The sequence below is a fragment of the Crassostrea angulata genome, chromosome 5 (genome assembly GCF_025612915.1).
Source record: "Crassostrea angulata isolate pt1a10 chromosome 5, ASM2561291v2, whole genome shotgun sequence".
Classification (NCBI taxonomy): Eukaryota; Metazoa; Mollusca; class Bivalvia; order Ostreida; family Ostreidae; genus Magallana; species Magallana angulata.
The window spans coordinates 35,315,513-35,334,420 of NC_069115.1; the positions used below are offsets into that span (position 1 = coordinate 35,315,513).

Below are 18,908 nucleotides of genomic sequence, written 5' to 3' on the forward strand. Positions count from 1 at the left end.
CAAAGGTATGTGATTTTAATGATATGCTATGAGATATAATGCAATGCCATGAGCTTTTTATGCTATGCTATGAGAAATCGAAATGGAGGGCCAGATGATATGGTATGCTATGCTATGCTATGGTATGCTATGAGATTTCAACAAAAAACCCTCAATACATAGAAGAGTTCCACACATTTGGATGTAAAATGATAAAAAGCCAAAGTTTACAATGTACCACTAATCTGCAATGTGAACATTTATTTTTTTCAAATTAAAACATTTAAACCGAGTAAAAATCATATTGTATGTTATGCTATGGTATGCTATGATATGATATGACGAATAAGATTCTATGAGATTGTATGCTATGCTATGAGATTCCAATGCTATGTTATGACATTTCAATGCTATGCTATGAGGTTTTAATACCATGCTATGATATGGTGTATGTTGTAAAAGATATTCTTGAATTGACTGTTTGTAAATATATCCTATTCTAAACAAACTCTGAAATATAATATACTTGTAATTCTTACTACCAAATTGAATGAATCATTTAAAAATACCAACATCTGCATCTATTTTCTATGTTGTTTCACACATATCCCAGACAGCACTCGAGTGAAACTTTAGAACTGTGATATAGTTCAAATAGACATTAACTATCCAATTATTATTATTTAACACTCAAAGACATTTTATTATACACTAATGCATCATATTTGATGAATTTTTAAAAATAAGTATTGTTTAGTTATATCGAGCTCTTAAACTTAATTTATTAAAATGAAAAGATAAATAAAAACATGTCCCTTACCTTGGTCAGATATCTGAATGAGTGTAAACAATATACAATGATAGAAACAGCTTAATTTTTAGTACCACAGTAAACTGGTTCATACTCATATAACTGTAGATTTTTATTACGCACAACCCCATAAACATCAATAGATTACTTCCCTTTTTATCCAAACATGTTTCAGATGAGTGTTTCAATTTTTTTAAATCTCCATGATATTTTATATTTAAATGATTTTATTCATTTCAATTTTTTTTAATTTATCAATTATTAAAGCGTGATATAAAACATTTGCAACGATAAAGTCACTGTTAAAAAGCCTCAATATTTTTTATTTGTTTTTTTTTTTTTTTTTTTTGGGGGGGGGGGGGGGGTAATTTTCTATTTCAAATTTCATTTAATACATTAGTAATAAAAATTTTCTAAGACCTTTAACAAATAATTCATAATAAATATAATCGATTTATCCTGAGTATTCATTAAATATCTTGCACATGATAAAGATAAAATACATATTTATGAATATAAATTGATCTTTTTAGAACTGGTTTTAAATCATTTATGTACAAAACAAGTCTTAAGAATTCAGTTTAACATTTCGTATTTAAATGACAAAAAAAAGAAGAAATATAGCTCAGACTCGACAACAAAAAAGATCAGTTATCTTTTTTCAAGATTATTGCGTCTTGTTTCTTTCTCTTTTTTTTTTAGATACATGTAGTAGCACGCTAACAAGCGTTGAAAAATATCAATCAATGTTTTGGACAGGTTTCTTCAAAAACCATTTGTATATAGTACAATTGCTTATCACCCAAAAATACAGGACTTTTTCTATATAAATGTACGTTTTCAGAAAATTCACCAAAAAAATTCTGGTTTTTTTCTATATACATGTATGTTTTCAGGTTGGCTTACCTCTTTGTTGTTCATTTACTTTGACATGGTATAATAATGGTGGAATCTCCAAAGTTGACAAATTATTATTTTATTAAATCAATGTCATAATCAACTTTGTATACGAATTATCAACCGAAATTTCTGAGTAAGAGTTATCAATCACCCAGAGCGAAAGTAGCGTGACAGAAACAATGATAAGGTGAGTTAATAGAATAGCTTATGTGTGTTTGAATGTTTGTTACTATCCCCTCGTGCAACTTTTTGCTAAGGGGACATAGCATCGCTGCTGTGCGTTTGTGTGTACAGCTTGGAAACAAGTTGAAAATAAAACTCTTGCACGGATATTTATCAAACTTCGTACACTTATTTGGCATGGTAAAAGGACAAACCCTGTGTATTTTCAAGTCAATTAGTTGATATCTCTTTAATACATCGTACAAATAACACAATTTTTACAAATTTTATGTACGACTTGACTATAACTACTTCTGCGTCTCTTCTGTGAAACCAAAGTGAAAGTAAGCAGTTTAAATCAACAACGTGAAATTTTTTGAATTTAGATCTAGTACAGTTAAAGAAAAAGTAGTTTTTGTAGTAATGGAGGGTTAGTAGAATGTAGTCTTCCATTTATATAACTATATATTCCTAAACAAAGCATCCCCCACACAATAACTTTTGTCGCGAGGGGATGCTCCGCTTAGCGGTGCCCTTGTGTTATTTGTTTTACGATGACAGATATGTGTTTTTATTCAGAAAATCAACGAAAAGTGATTGAAATAGTTATATCGTACACATTATTATATTGTATTTTCATGATTTCGTATAGTATTGAAACCAGGAAATCATAGACAATGATTAGACATTTTTTATACAGTAGATGTTCATTAAATGAATAATTGTACTACATTGGTATAGTTTCTTACCATTTAAAAAGAGATGGGATGTTGTATGAATGTTTTAGATTTTGTTATTAAGGTATCTCACTTCTCACATTTTGATTTCATAGCGCAAATGTCCATAATATTTTAATGGAATATGATTTTATTAATTTAAACCTCACATAAAGATCATCATTTCATAATTTAACATTATTCATAAAGAAAATATATTTGATTTCAATCAACAAATAAGTTTTGGGGGAACTATTTTTGCGTGCAGAAGGTACGCAGCACAGTTAAGGCTGTCAATAAACTCCGTTCAGACAAAAAGTACGGGAAATGTGCATTATGACATCACAGTATATTACAAACCTCGAAAGTACTTATTAATCTATTTATTAGTAAAATTAACTTATACTAATCTTTTAATTAAAAACAACAAATGCTATTACTTACAATTTTGATGTCCGTTATATCGTACACACTGAAAAATAAGCGAGATGTCGTTCTCGCTGTACTACAAAATATGACGTCATATGCTTCAAAATGACGCATTAAGTTAAATCATTGAAGGCTATCGTGCAGTTTTATAGCGAAGAAAAATAAATGTCATAAATTAACGGAAAAGTATAAATGAATAATTTTTTTAAAATTGTTATTAGTAGAATGCTACCTATATAGTCTTATTTTCATTTTGTTAAAAGTATGCATCCTATAAAGAAGCCACCTCGGTTTTGTATAAAAAATCGTATATCTAAAATCTGAGTACCTAAATTAATCACTTAATTGCAAGGGCATACACTTACCTGATCCCGACAAACTTTTACATGTGAATTTGAAATATGCTATGTAACTTAAAAACTTCTACGATCCTTGTAAAATCTTACAAATTAATTATTTTTTAATGAAATTAACCCTGTGACCTTCAAAATTATTCAACATATGCATTATAAATTACGGTTTCTACTAACAAATATTCTTATCTTAAAAAGTTCGCACCGTTTTTCAAAATCTACGATATAACATCAAGTTATTTCATAATTCAGTTGTGAATTTTGACATGATTATGCCCTTGCAATATTGAATTTTTTAAATGACCTCAAAACCACAAATACATTTGCTTGTACCATGCGACTGCCATATCACGTGACCACTATGAACATAAAATATTGTACTGTTATATACATATTTTAGAAATATATTGCATTTGAGTGACTGTTATTGATTTTAAAAAGGACATACCAGTTTAACTAAAGTATACGTGTTTTCATCACAAAAATTTGCCCATATTTTTATTGACCGCCTTAACTGTACTGCGTAGTTTAAGATGTTGGATACAAGCAATTTTATGAATTTTCAATATATTTTTCTTTTATTATACTTTATTCAATATTAACATTTTTAACATCTGATAGGTTTGTGACATGTTTTTTAGGTCCTATGTGACTTGTACAAAACTAAATTTTGAGAGAATGATAGATGTGTGTCATAAAATCATGCATATATATATATATATATATATATATATATATATATAGATAAAAATTAAATAAGAAAACACGAAAAACGTTCAATATAGCTTAAGCGCTTTCATTTTAAAATCTTCAGAAGCTATATAATTATATATATGATTATATAGCTTCTGAAGATTTAAAAATGAAAGCGCTTAAGCTATATTGAACGTTTTTCGTGTTTTCTTATTTAATTTTTATCTATAACTCGCCGACCACTGTGGATTTTATTGTGTTTCAATATATATATATATATATATATATATATAAATATATATATATATATATATATATATATATATATATATATATATATATATATATATATATATATATATATATATATATATATATATATATATATATATATATATATATATATATATATATATATATTGTCTGAATTTTTTTAGCGAAATTTTGCAAAAATTTTACCTTTGAAGCAATATATCTAAAATTTGACATCACTGACCTCCATGTTTTATTATGTCAAAATGATGCTGAATACTTATCTAGGCAAACCTGATCAATCTTATAAAGTTCTTGATATTCAACATGATTTTATTCAAATTAAATTGTAAATAATATAGAAAGTGTCTATTTTAAGTGCAAAAAGGTCACACAAAAATTTATGCAGATTCGTGAAAATTCTTGTCGTAATCTTCTATTGAATGTGACCATTGTGCATTATTAAAAACAATACTTCAAGAAAAAAGTTTGCTTAATCAAAAATACTGACAAGAAATCACAATCAGGCTGAAATAGCATTTTGGGTTCAAAGAGGTAAAATTAAATTGGCCATAAATCAGAGGGCTGAAAACTGACATCTCTTTATCTTTGTATTCTCTAAGTATGTTTTGTCGTCAGATTTCAATGATATACTTCTCAAGAAATTCTTGATACACGACTATTGAGGAGTGGGATACCTTAATAAATGAAGACTAATTTATGGCAAATAAACTCTTTTTACCTTTCCTTACTTGAAAATTCTAGCATTCTGAAAGTAAGTCTCGTGTTTTGTCACTTCTGTTTTGTTTATCCTATATCATGGAAATGTTGTTGATATTAAATGTAACAGAATTTTGTTCTTAGTTTACATAATTATGTCGTATTGTTATATACGTTGTTTAAATATTTATTACGATTTGGTGCCATTAAAAAGATGTTTTTCATAGAAACAATTTAACAACACAAATAATGATGTTATAAGTTCTTTGTGACTTTATAGTGTTTGGTATTTTTGGAATGAGAGGTTTATACATGGTATATACATGAAAAAAGTAGGTTATTTATGACATCATATTCATTCCAATTTGGTCAAAATATGATTATTTGGTCCGTATATTTACTTTATGAATTAACTAAACATTAAATAACTTAACATAATATGTATAAATATAATTCACATCTCTTTTTTCGAAACAAAACTATTTAAGAAATAAATAGCTCTAGCAATGGGCTGTAATATCTGCTATGACATGCAAAGTATCCAGTTGTATTGGTTAAACAGCTATGTAGACATTCAAGTGCATTGTTTACAATTGACTAGTATAATTGTCTATATATTAATATATTTTACATATAGAACTCTTTTAGAGTTACAAATAACTAAAGTGAAAATTAACACATGAATCTAAAATTATACATTAGAAAATTCCGGGTTCTATAACATCATCTTAATCTTAATTTTGAACAAAATTTAAGTGTTTGTTCTGATGTATCATTAGCGGTAAGCGCTTGTTTACGATATTTAAAACCTGAGAGGTGTCCTTTTAACGTTACCACGTTTATTGCTTACAAGTGCACGTACAAGGTATATAAAAAGATACATGTATTAATGAAGACTACACTCATGCACATTACTTTATATGAAACGATTTTATTAGACTAGTTCTTACAAAGCTTGTGGAAAATCTACACATTGTTTCATTCTGAATCTGATGTACACATATGAAGTGAAACAAATTACAGATATGATCAACAGACAAACTACTGCAGCACACATAAGAGACGTGACACTTTGGTGTTTCTCTGGTTTTAGCTTTGTTTTTTGACAGGCATCACCTGCAGGATAAATATTTTTTAACATTTTGTTTATTACTTTAAATATAAAACTATATGGATATTGAATTTTCAGAACAATAATAAAATAAAAAACAGAATTTCATGAGCGAGATATACGGATGTTTCTAATATACTTGGAAATACAAATTTATGCTACTTTTGATAGTGGTTTTTATCAACAATTGTAAAATTTAAAAAATCGTGGATTTCGTTGTTGAGTTTATTCACGAAATTAAATGTAAGTGAACGTTGTGATGCAATTTCTAATAAAATATGTATTGCTGGAATTATTGGCAAAGTATCCTTAAAACTGTGATTTTCGATTTATCCACAAAAATTAATGCCCACGAATATAAGTGAAATCATTACAGTGTGTAGAAAAAGGGGAAGGATCATTATTTTGTGACATTTACCTTGTGGTTGTATACATCCATGTACATGATTACAATACTGGTTATCAGTACAGTTGCACAATGACGCACATTCCAGACCATAATATGGAGGAGGACAAGGGTCACTACAGTTGTGTCCAATATATCCTTTGTCACATGCTGTACATTAAAACAAATAGATATGAGCGACAGTGAATATGCATGCAAATACATATTGAATCTTCAGAGTCTGTTTGAGTTAAAACTTACGGTACAGGTTCCGGATTATGTCGTCAATATGTTTTTATTATTACTATATCATATTAAATGCCAATCGTACCAACATAATAAAGTTAAGCTATGATAAAAAAAATACCTTCTGATACAGAGTTTGAACATCCAGCTACATGATTGCATTGATCTTTGGTACAATTGCATTTAAATCGACATTCTTGACCATAGTATAGTTCAGGACACGTTGCACTACAGTTTTCCCCAATAAAACCATCATTGCAGGCTTAAAAATAAAATAAACGCTCATTATCAAGAAACATGGAAAATGTTAATAATGTCAAAAGTAAACAGAAAGCTTGTAAGTACCTAAGCATTCTCCAAGAGTCTCATTCCAAATATATCCCAGACAACACTTTGTTGTATCGTCATGTCTAAATTTAGAAATTGTTGTTTATTGTAAAGAAGCTTTCATTAAATGAATGACTGTTTTATTTCAAAACATATGATTTGGAATGTCGTCGAAGAGATTTGATAGATATCTTGATGCGATTGCAGTATCTAAGAATAAATGTTGAAGCCCATTGATTAAAATAATATTTACAATCTGCATAATTCATTCATGAATATAAATAATAAAATATATTAATTTGGATAATAATGCCTTAAGGTCAAATTCTAGTAAACGATTTCATAGTGTGTTTTCGGTGCTAAAACCATCATGACGTCATCATTGATTTGAAGATGTTTTTCCCCGTACTTTATGGCTTAAAAGGCTTTATGTAGAAACTTAAATAATTTCTTAAATTATTTGTTAAATCATGAGAAAAGTAATCCTGAAACTCAATTTAACAACATTTTAAAGAGGAGTCAAAAGCATCTTTATTTCCGTTTTTGGGGAGACTGTAGGCATTCTAGACGTATTTTATTAGCAAACAATTGACAAAACTCCTAAATTTGTGCCTCAATTCCTTTATATTTCATTGAAAATGACAGTTTAAAACATGATTGTTCATTGTGTTTACCAAACATTTTAGCCCCGGTACACCATATCAAACAAAGCTATTGTTACATGTATGAAAAATGAAAAAAATCTATATCTTGAATTTTATGAACCTGTAGGCAACTTTCATTTACTAGATCTTGACCTTAATAACTGATTTATTAAATCTAATGTTTGAAAAAAATGCAACTTTAAAAACAAGATATTTACACTTCCACTAATAAGTAACACATTTTAAAGTAAAATTCAAAATCTAGTAAATTTTATCATTTTTTTTAAGTGGAAAGTCTTACAAATAATTTGAAGCGTTTTCATGGGCATATTGTGCAAGAAATAACATTTCCACTGAAAGTTGCAACATTGACATGTATCATTTCCAAGACCCCGTTTATAGTGTATGTGGTGAATTCACGGGCCGTCATCACAACAGCCCTTTTTAAAATTGGCAATTCACAAAATTAGCCCTCACACATTTCAATATACATGTACCTACGGTATAAATAAAAAGCTTAATTTGACTTTCGTGTACTTATATCCGTATGTTGTTCCGTGTTTTCTTGTGCAGTTGTATAGTTTAGAGATATCACTTTTTGTTGATATTTGAAATCTGCTTAAACGTATAAATATGGATGTAAATATCATATCTCTGTACTTTTGTTCTGAATTTGAAGACTAGGAATACCAATTGTATTGGTTGCTTTTATTCTCTTGAACGATTCTCATTAGCATTACATTTACGTCAGCGATAAATGAACTGCACGATAAAGGAAGTACATAATCAACTAGACAAAGAAGAACATTCAAGTACTTACACGAATATTGTAAAACTAAGAATAAGAGAATATAGTGCACCGTGCAAATGAAAAAGTAGCAAGCCTAATACGTTGAGATGGAATAAGAATTGTGGCTTAGGCCACACAAATTTGATTTCTTGATCACCAAATCCGTGCGCACGTGCCGAAGGACTTTCCAAAAAGTAATACTAGAAAATAAATCCTGCACCCGGAAATTTCCACTCTGTTCCACGCTACATTTTTGGTTCATTTGGTTTTTTTTATTTGCTATGATTGTGCTTAATTGATTTTTTTTACATTGGTTTTACCAAAAATTTTCCGGTAAATTGTGAGCAAGGTTTACAAGTAATTAATGCATGTATGTGTGGATAGAATTAGCGATCAGGAGGGGTCTGGTACAATGGCGAATACAGTTATCAACATTTTACTTCTTTTTGCTTGTATTTCAAGGTAAAAATGACATCTTAAAATAAAATGTAATCGCTCGCCTCTATTTTTTTCTATGTGGCTTCAACATTTTCAAACTTCATTTTATTTTAATTTTAAAGTTATTAAATCGTTCGCTCGCCCCAAATATTTTTCTGCCTAGGATCCGAAAATCAAGAATTCAAATTTGATTATAAATTTTTTTTACAAAGTTTTATCTGTCTGTACATTTAAACTTACTCAAGTCGATTGTTGTAATTTTATTATTTTGACATAAAAGTATGAATATGTTATCAAAGTTAACATCAAAGCTAACTTACCTTTTACATATCTGCGAACAAGATGAAACACCACAATAAGAAAATATTAATGAACATAACAGAATCATTGTTTGCAGTAATTCACGATCAATTATATGGAACAAATATTTCACGTTTTCCTTATTATAACGTTTTTAAAAAAGTGCATGTAAATGGCACGTTCAAACGGGAAACAACTAAGGCTATGTACTTCAAAAATACTTAGTACTTTCCCTCGTTTTCACTTTATTTTTACAAAACCAGATGTTTAGGAAATAATGACCTGTAAGGAAATTGAATCAATGAATTATGTAAATAATTTGTCGTATTACATCTCAAAAGTAGTACATTTTTTACGTTTTTACTTATTGTTATTGATTAACATACCAATTCAAGTGGATTTTTATAATTTATTGAATTTATTGATGTTGGATGGCTTACTGATACATGTATACGTTTCGAAGGGTTTTCGTGGGTGCCCCACATTATCAACGAAATATAACATTCCAAAAGAAAGTTGCAACATTGTCATGTATATTTTACACGAACTCGTTTTTATTACGTGTGGCAAATCCACAAAATACCATCCCAACAACCATTGAAAAAAGATACTTCACAATAATTTGCCTATACAAATTAAATTGATCTACAACATGACTCAAAAGCTTATTTTATTTTTCCGAGTAAGTATATCTGTTTGTTATTCCGTGTTTTGTTATGAAATGTTCTAGCTCTCGTTTAAAGTCATCTTTTTGTAAGTTCTACGGTCAATAAAATGACCTTGTCAGCATATACAATACTCCACTGGATCGCATGCTGACTGTCGTTTTTCAAACTAATTGTTAGACCATAACTAATCAACTAATTGTCTACGGAGTTTTCAGTTTTTTCCCCGATTACGACAAAGAGCACACGGCGGGAGTGACCAGTCAGCAGAGGATGCTCACTCCTCCATAGCACCTGATCCTACCTTTATCTTTGTTAGAGGTCCTTGTTGCTCTGCTTTGAATTTGTATTTCGTTTTATGGATTTTTGAGATTGCTGACAGTTTGTTATTGTCATTTTTTTATTAAGAGAAATCACTTTTTGTTGATTTTTGAAATCTCTAAAAAATACTAATCCACTTTTGATATTTTCTGCGCTGAGTTTGATGGCTTTAAGTTTAAACATACAAACTGCTTTGGTGGGGAGTTGTATTAAGTTTAATATTAAAATCTGCGCCTGAAGCAATCAGGAATGTTTATAATTATTTGACAGAAAACTCATTTATATTGGCAACACACATTTTGAAGATTTTTGTTTACAAAGATTAAACTTGTCAAAAATGCTAAAAAGAAAAATTATAATATTTTGGCATTGAAATGATGAATTTTATTTAATTTTTTTACAGTATCTATTTTCATAGATCAGCTTATTGGTTCGCAAACTCCATGGGACAAACAGTTTATTTTTTACTATAAATAGTTAAATCCAATTATGAGACAATCAGAACAGCAGCAATAATCATTACACTAGCAACACTGTCATACTTGTCAAACCAATATGACGAATGTTCATGATGTTTTGTTTTTTCCCTAGTGCAAATGTGACTATCTGTGAAAATGATAATAGTTGTTAGGTCACGTGGAAAACCCCCCAAAGATAATTATAATAATTATTACTGATCCTTTCTCGCAATTAGTTGCAGCAGTTTCAATCTTACTTGAAACTTTTGATGATGAAGATGTATCTGGTAAAACCAGGAGATTCTGTGGCGGTAACATGCGTCTCTTCACCTGGTTTAAAATATTGATATATTTGTAAAACATTGATATTTTAAAACATATTTACTGAAACAATAACAGTTTATTTTAAGTAATCTAAGCGTGAAACCGGAGATGGGGAGGGTGGGTTGGTAGGTTTATACTCTTTTAACAATATGTCAGTCATTTTTAATTATGATTTGACAAATTAATTTCAAAAATGTGCAACTTAATAATGATGCCGGCCGTGCATATAAAGTTTAAATTAATCTGCTTTTAATAAACAGGTATTTACACATTAATCTTAAATGTGACTCTTATTTACAATCGTGCTAGCTCTGCACTCAAGTAGTCAAATGAAAAAAAGAAGTCCGCACGTTATTGTGCAGATCCCAATGTACCAATGCATCAAACAAAGTAATTATCACTTATCCAGTTTGACTTTCGTTATATTTTATCAACAGAATTTATGGTAATTTACACATCTTTCCTATATACATACATGATCGAAATAGTGCTACAGCGGTGCGTCAATCTACCCGAAAGAATCAAAGCGAACACACATTTAATACAGAATGTGTTTTAAACTAGTTGGAATTGTCCATTAAAAAAATCTATCTCCGATATTTTCATACATATTTAGCATATTATACAAGAATTGCTTTAAAGTGTAGGGTGTTGCATTGGACATGTACATGTAATGCTTTTTCAATATTGTTCTTATTTCTATTCATTATATCTACCAAAACTGTTATTATAATAGTGAAATTTTATGTCATACACTAAATCTTCTTAAAATATATTTGTATGTAGTAATTAGTACTGAATTCAAAATTTACTGATACTACAAAAAATTGACTGTCATTGGCTGACATCTTTTGTACATTGGCTGACATATTCTGTACATTGTCTGTACCTCACTGTACATTTTATTGACTTCCACTGTACCCCAATGCACGCTTTTATACAATTCTACTGAACAGCACTGTACCCCACTACTCACTTCCACTGTATCCGACTGTACGCCGCTGTACATAGCACTGATAAGCACTGTGCCCCACTGTGCGCTACTGAATCATTTTTAAGAGTAAAACCTTCAGTACACACTGTATACTATTTTCTTTGATATTCATTTTAGGTTGTTTAATTAATTCAAATGCTTTTTTTATGAACTTCTATTGATATTGAATGTTACTATCACAAATTTGTTTTATATGATTGTATTTTATGCCAGTCATTGCATCATTATCATAGAAAAATAATCTCCTTAATCAGCAAGATTACAAAATTCGTTTATCTTTATATTGACGATATTTTAAGAAAAACTGTACAGCTACGCATATACGTAATTAACAACCTTCCTTAATTTCGTTCGTTTTATTTTTTGCTGGTATTAACTATACAGTTTATTGCATAATATGCCAGTGACTTGTTTATTCATTTATTTATTTTTGGTGGTTGATACACAGCACACTAAATTCAAGAAATCAATAGCTTTTTTACAGTCCGATCATTTAAACGATGGCTTGTCATTATCAATAAGAAAGAATTTTGTTAATATACATGTAATTATACACATCCTAGATAAAAATGGTTCTTGAGCAAGCATGCATTTAATGTTTTTCAGTCAGAACACCGTTGGAAAAACGAATTTTATAATTATACAAATATAATTTGTTTTAAACCACCACCCCTCCAAAATTGTAATGGGTACAAGGAGAGGTATACGAATGTCAAGATATATCACTGAAATAACAAACATACTCTCTTAACTTTAATAGAAAGGAGGAAATGTTCGTTTCCCAATAAAACAATAGCGGAAAACTTGTTGTCAAATAATGCGGAAAACGTATGTTGATGGTATTTAAAACCTGAGATGTTTCCTTTTTCTTTGACCACAATTATTGCTTTTATTTGCAAATATATTAAGATAAAATTAATGGAAAATACACCATTAATCATAACTGTAAAAAAAACCAATGTATTAGCTTTACAAAGTCTCTGACACAATTACGTTTGGTTTCTTTCTGAGTTTGAGGTACAAGTATGTACTGAAAAAAGTTATAGATATGACAAACAGACAAACTATAACAGTCCACATAAGAGACGTGGTATTCATGTGTTCCTCTGGCTTTAGCATTGGATTTTGACAGGCATCTCCTGCAAAATGAATATTTTGGAAGTGTTTGTTTATTATGTCAATTAAGAAGAAAAAAAGATTATTTTGAAATTACAGAACGACGATGAAATTACGCAGTGCAAAATGTTTTAGCGCATGATGGACGAAATGTTGAAATTACGAAATGTATACATGTACTATTTTTAATACTGTGTTTTCATCAATATATGTAGAATACAGCTTTCATGAATCTCGTTTTTGAATTGATCCACGGAATTAGATGTCAGTGAATTTTGAAGTGCAATTTCTAATAAAATATATATCGTTCAAATTATCGGCTAAGCTTCTTTAAAACTGATCCTTAAAACTGTGATTTTAATTTTTTCCACAAAAATTAATGTCCACCACAATTAGTGAAACCATTATTGTATGTATAAAGGAGGAAACATATTATTTCGAGACATTTACCTTGTGGTTTTATACATCCATGAACGTGGTTACAATACTGGATATCAGCACAGTTGCACATTGACATACATTCCTGACCATAATACGGAGAAGGGCAAGGATTACCACAGTTTTGACCAATATAGCCTTTGCCACATGCTGTCCATTAAAACAAATAACGATGAGCACCGGCAAAAATACATACAAATAATTAATGAACGGCCAAAGTCCTTTTGATTTTAAACTTACGAATACATCTGTTCTCTATCTTGTTCCAAATATATCCAAGACAGCATTCCAGAACTCCGGATCTTAATGAAATTATTTTTCACTTTATTTTATATGTTAGAAAACTCGACAGCGTATAAAACCAAACGTAATATATTGATCGTTTAGATAAACAGTTGTGATTATGTACATTACATGTCAAATGCAATTATAATGTCATGAAATACAAGTGATATTTGCATAAAAATAAAAAAAGAAACACATTAATGCTAATTCGGTTAAATGAAATGTGCGTATTTTTTATATTAAATTATATAACTGTTTTTCACAGACATATAGCAAGACAGAAAACAAGATGATAATAAAATAACATTACCTTTCACAAAACTTTGAATTGGACAATCCAAGGTAAAAAATGAATATAATCATGGTTATGTCCATACTGTCTCTATACATATTGAGAATTCTTATCAAATGTATTAAATAAAATGTTCATCACGAGTTATATTTAAAGTAATTTAGCTTGTAGAGTCTACTTCCCGTCTGATAGACATACTACACTGACTTTTTCTCGTGAAAAAATATTAATTGTCTCTTTCCGGTGGAGAGGAACATGACAATGAGGTTCACTTAGCACGTCATTATGTCTATATCGCTTTGTTATTGAACACTTTTTTTTATTTCAAAGACTACACATTTATAAATCATGAACAAACTTTAAATCAACAGTTTAATCAGTTTAACTAAAAATTACTAGCACGTATCATAACTCAACAACTCGATATCTCCAGTTCCACCAAAATTCATTGATCAAATGTTATCAATAAATAACCGTACACAGAAATAATTTCTGTCATTCAGTCAACTTACCAGAGACCGGCAGGGCTTTATTTCGATGTACATAAAGCGATTCTATCACATTTCTATTCAGCTACTCTATCAAGAGGTACCACTGTATGTCTTATCTCCAATAAAAATAACATGGACATGTATCATAAAACAGGAATCACATATACCAATAAGAGCATATCCGAAAATCTCAAGATAAAACCAGCTACAACAAAGTTAAGCTGCATTGATAAAAATATTTAGAGAGAAACAAAAGATAAACAAAAATTAATTCCTATATGGATGGACGATTTTTACCAGTCGGAAGTGACCAGACTAGTGGATGGCTTAAAAAACAGATACAATTATATGACAACATGTGTGCTTTCAATCCAATGTATTTTAAGTTGAAAAGGTTCGCCATATTTATAACGGATACAATAAGGTAATTTCGAGATCATTGTCTTGTCATGATTTTATCAACCTACTCACAAAAAAACGATCTCTACTTACATATATGTTTCTTTGAATAATAACATTGAAGTAACAAGAGGGGTCTTAACGGTCACCTGAGTACCATGGAAAGCTTATACACAAACTTGTCAAGGAGTCTCATATACGCATTGAATTAAGTTCAATTACGGAGGAGATTTTCACCGAAAAATCATAATATTATAATGACGACCGCCCCCTGCCTGAAATCGTTTAAGAGAGGACTAGAAAACAAATACTTTTAGCGAAAAACTTAAAGATCATTATACAGTGCATAACCTGATATTGAAAAGGTGCAATTCTCTGATAGAAAATAATGTTCCCATATTTGTTAACTTTCAAGATAGATTTAATGTGTATATGTTTTCATAGATAAACTAATACAAGGTAGCTGGTATGCATGTGTTATTTATAACAACCTCCTATCCCCCAGGGCGGACAGTAACTCTACCTGTGGGCATTAAAGCAAACAAAAAAATAAACAAACAAAAACAGCTTAACAACCATCATGAGTTACTTACTTCTCCTTTTCCAGGATTTGAATTCACCATCTGGCATTTATACAAAACCATTCTACAGGTACTGCTTATCAGTGATTTGGGTTATCTAATTGTTACTTTTATAAATTATTATTAACAAATCTATTTGTTTATTTAGAAAGTTCAAGAACTGGTTTTGTTTCAAATGAAAAAAAGAAAATTGCATAACTCTTTTTATGATATATCTTACATTAGTACATTATATTCATTAGTTACTAAATATGACCAAGCAAATGACGATAACATTATGAAGAAACACGGGAATATAACTGTTTCCCCCCCCCCCCCCCCCCCTGTAGACTTTTTGTGCTTTCACGATATATTAACTTTGAGAAACCGCTTCATTCTCTCTATTTTCTAAATATGTGAATGTGCATTTACTCATTTATTTCATTGAAATTCCTGAGCAGAAAAAAATAATAAGACAAATATATACCCCCTTCCAAGCCATAACCCTTGCTTAACATGAAGATGATATGAAAAATTATCAAAGATGATTGCTTAATGTTTTTTTCTAAATATGCAGTCAGTTTTTATTCTGAATTTTAAACATTATATACACTAAAACTAAATGACCATTTTGGCCACACCCTGCCCTAAGCACTATATGAGTGTTTTGACCCCGCCCTGAATTCAAATCCTTGTATTGGGAGACATGAAATGTGAAATTATGATAGACGGCTTTTGCTTTTTTTTATATGCAGTCAGTTTATGTTCAGTATCAGAAAAAGTAAAGAAAGCGATTTTTAAACATTGAATGCATTAACACTATATGACCATTATGAAAATGTACATATTGCAAAAGAGCCATAGGGAGATTTACCTTGATCTTGAAAGTTGAATGAGATACAACTGCCACTCAGATTTATAAGAACGTTTGCTCTGTTTGGAATGCAAATTAAGCAATTTGGAATATATTTATGATCATTTGTCATTCTAACAAATGTAAGGCTTAGTAAAATAGTTTGGAACGTACGTTAAATCTACTGTAAGCTTTATATAACCGATCAAATTTATAGCACTGTTGAGAACAATGACCAACTGACCTGTGCCAGAAACTGTCCTTCAAAAGTTCGATATTTCGCTTCTGAGGTTTGAAAAGATGTTGGGCCATTTTTGCTTTACTTCAGCGGGTGTCCTGCTGGGCCCTACTCCCCTCGGGCCCAACTTCTGTGCTACCTCACTCCATGCTTTAGTCTTTATATCGACGTTAGCGCATGACTAAATTTTCCCAGTATAATATGTTTATAATCATCAACAAGCAATGCTTATGCAATAAATTCGTCCGTTCCAGTTTTGCTCCCTTTTTGGCTCACAGTGGTGTCCATATGAGGCTTCCGGCAAATATTGCTACTTGCGCACGCATTGTGCCTTGTACTACTTTATTTACTATGGAATGACAGCTTCATGTAAACCTTTAATTGCATGTAGATTACTCAAAACGTTATTCCAATGCGATTGATTTGAGAGTAAACATTTATTTAGTTACAGTCATTTTAATGCAATACTATGAGATTTGTATGCTATGCTATGAGAAATTGAAATGAAGGGCCTAATGATATGGTATGCTATGCTATGCTAATATGAAATTTAATCAAAAACGCCTCCATACACATAAGAGTTCCACATATTTCGAAGTAAAATGATAAGAAGCCAAAATTTATTACCAATAAGCATTGTGAACATTTATTATTTCAAATAAAAACATTTAAAACCAATTTAAAAATCATGTTGAATGCTATGCTATTACGAATGAGATTCTGTGAGATTGTATGCTATGGTATGAGATTCCAATGCTATGGTATGAGATTTCAATGCTATGCTATGCTATGCTTTGTTGTATGTTGAAAAAGATATGCTTGAACTGACTGTACATGCGTAGAAATATTACTTGGAAACACCATTCGCCCACTAAAAGTTTATTCATGCCTCGCTAAATTTTAGAAATCAACAAAATGGTGCAATATAGCTTTTATATCATGTTTATTGCACTTACCATAAATAATGTTTTGCATTACATTAACAGATCTGACCAATGATACAATATTACATGCCAATAATTCCTTTAAAAGGAATACTTGTCTGTTTCCCTTTCACTTTGACACTGCCAAACGACTTTGTTTACACCCGTCTGCAGTGGTGCGTAACATAACAAAATTGACCTCCTTTCCAAAAGAGCGCTCTTTGTTACTATGACGCCGAACTTAATATCAATACTAAGTTAAGAACGATGCTGAGTATTTTTATGAATTTGTTCTTTTCCTTATGTAAGGAGTCTTTTCTGGTTTACGACTTGTCAAACGTAAATTTGTTTACATCATAAAATCAAGATAAAAATAAAATAAAAAATCATTTTTTTACTATCATACAACTTGACATAGAAATGGTAATCAAAGTATAGAATCTAAAACAGAATATGTTTTTGGCGGAACATTGGCATAAGAATAATTACATGTTTTTGCAATTCAGAATCGGATTTTTTCTCTTATTAAATGGTCAATACAGTACCGTTTCTGCGAATTTATATCTTTATATAATATCTTCATAATATGTAAAAATCAGGAATATTTTGATATTGGAAGCATAAAAGATAAAAACAAAATCTATAAACTTAAAGAAAAAATACAGGTAATGCGGGCTAAGCAATATTGATTTTAGTTTAAATATTTTTCCAATTTAGTAGTATTAGCTGATAGACATTCTGATATTACATCATTTCATTGAATTATAGAAATTTAATATCTTAAACAGATATCTAAATGACTGCAGATAACTATATTTATTTTTATCATCCTTTAAGTTTAGAAAAAAAGTAGTGAACTTGACCTGACCTTGATGCGAAATTAAGAGAATCAAATTTGATTAGACTGATTAAATCGTTTGGTTATATGATCGGTTGATCTGTGTCAAAATTTCATAAATTTCTTAGTACATGTATAAGAAGTAGGTCCCGTAAAGAGAGCACTCCTTCCTTAGCTAAAAATTTATTTAGCACTAAGTGCATTACGTGCAGTTTAAAAAAAAATCTTAAAATCTTTATGAATCCCGGCCCATATTTATATCTATACATGCACTACTGTATCAGCCGATGTTTGAAATGTAGGATATTACGCCGTGAATAATTTGAGAAAAAACCCCTTAAAGTCCCTCTTATTAAAGGTCTTGGCGGTCACTAAAGAAACAAAGTCCGGGTGTGGGCCTGTGCGGTAATCGTTTTTCTGCTTCATTAATTGTGGGGTCTAAACCCTTTTCCGAGAC

At 30.0% G+C, this 18,908-nt stretch overlaps 2 protein-coding genes across 2 annotated transcripts; both read right to left on the bottom strand.

The window, feature by feature from the left end:
* Nucleotides 1-5,940: 5,940 nt before the first annotated feature.
* On the bottom strand, nucleotides 5,941-9,389 carry LOC128183246 (multiple epidermal growth factor-like domains protein 10). Its single transcript, XM_052852193.1, has 5 exons — nucleotides 9,277-9,389; nucleotides 7,103-7,167; nucleotides 6,879-7,019; nucleotides 6,545-6,682; nucleotides 5,941-6,131 (listed from the first exon to the last, which is right to left on the bottom strand). The coding sequence occupies exons 1-5, from the start codon at nucleotides 9,342-9,344 to the stop codon at nucleotides 5,962-5,964; spliced, it is 582 nt and encodes a 193-aa protein (XP_052708153.1). The 5' UTR covers nucleotides 9,345-9,389; the 3' UTR covers nucleotides 5,941-5,961.
* A 3,067-nt stretch (nucleotides 9,390-12,456) lies between these two features.
* LOC128183241 (protein draper-like) lies at nucleotides 12,457-14,337 on the bottom strand. Its single transcript, XM_052852189.1, has 4 exons — nucleotides 14,168-14,337; nucleotides 13,813-13,874; nucleotides 13,585-13,722; nucleotides 12,457-13,157 (listed from the first exon to the last, which is right to left on the bottom strand). Exons 1-4 carry the CDS (start codon nucleotides 14,245-14,247, stop codon nucleotides 12,988-12,990), a joined length of 450 nt encoding a protein of 149 aa, XP_052708149.1. The 5' UTR covers nucleotides 14,248-14,337; the 3' UTR covers nucleotides 12,457-12,987.
* Nucleotides 14,338-18,908: the final 4,571 nt, after the last annotated feature.

What these genes read in the sequence shown, in the direction of transcription:
- LOC128183246 (XM_052852193.1), bottom strand. Translation starts at nt 9,344, where the DNA reads ATGATTCTGTTATGTTCATTAATATTTTCTTATTGTGGTGTTTCATCT. An exon ending in TGTTCGCAGATATGTAAAAG is followed by an intron (nt 7,168 to 9,276) that starts GTAAGTTAGCTT and finishes TTCTAAATTTAG; the next exon opens with ACATGACGATACAACAAAGT. An exon ending in GACTCTTGGAGAATGCTTAG is followed by an intron (nt 7,020 to 7,102) that starts GTACTTACAAGC and finishes TTTATTTTTAAG; the next exon opens with CCTGCAATGATGGTTTTATT.
- LOC128183241 (XM_052852189.1), bottom strand. Translation starts at nt 14,247, where the DNA reads ATGTATAGAGACAGTATGGACATAACCATGATTATATTCATTTTTTAC. An exon ending in AATTCAAAGTTTTGTGAAAG is followed by an intron (nt 13,875 to 14,167) that starts GTAATGTTATTT and finishes AATTTCATTAAG; the next exon opens with ATCCGGAGTTCTGGAATGCT. An exon ending in GATAGAGAACAGATGTATTC is followed by an intron (nt 13,723 to 13,812) that starts GTAAGTTTAAAA and finishes TTTAATGGACAG; the next exon opens with CATGTGGCAAAGGCTATATT.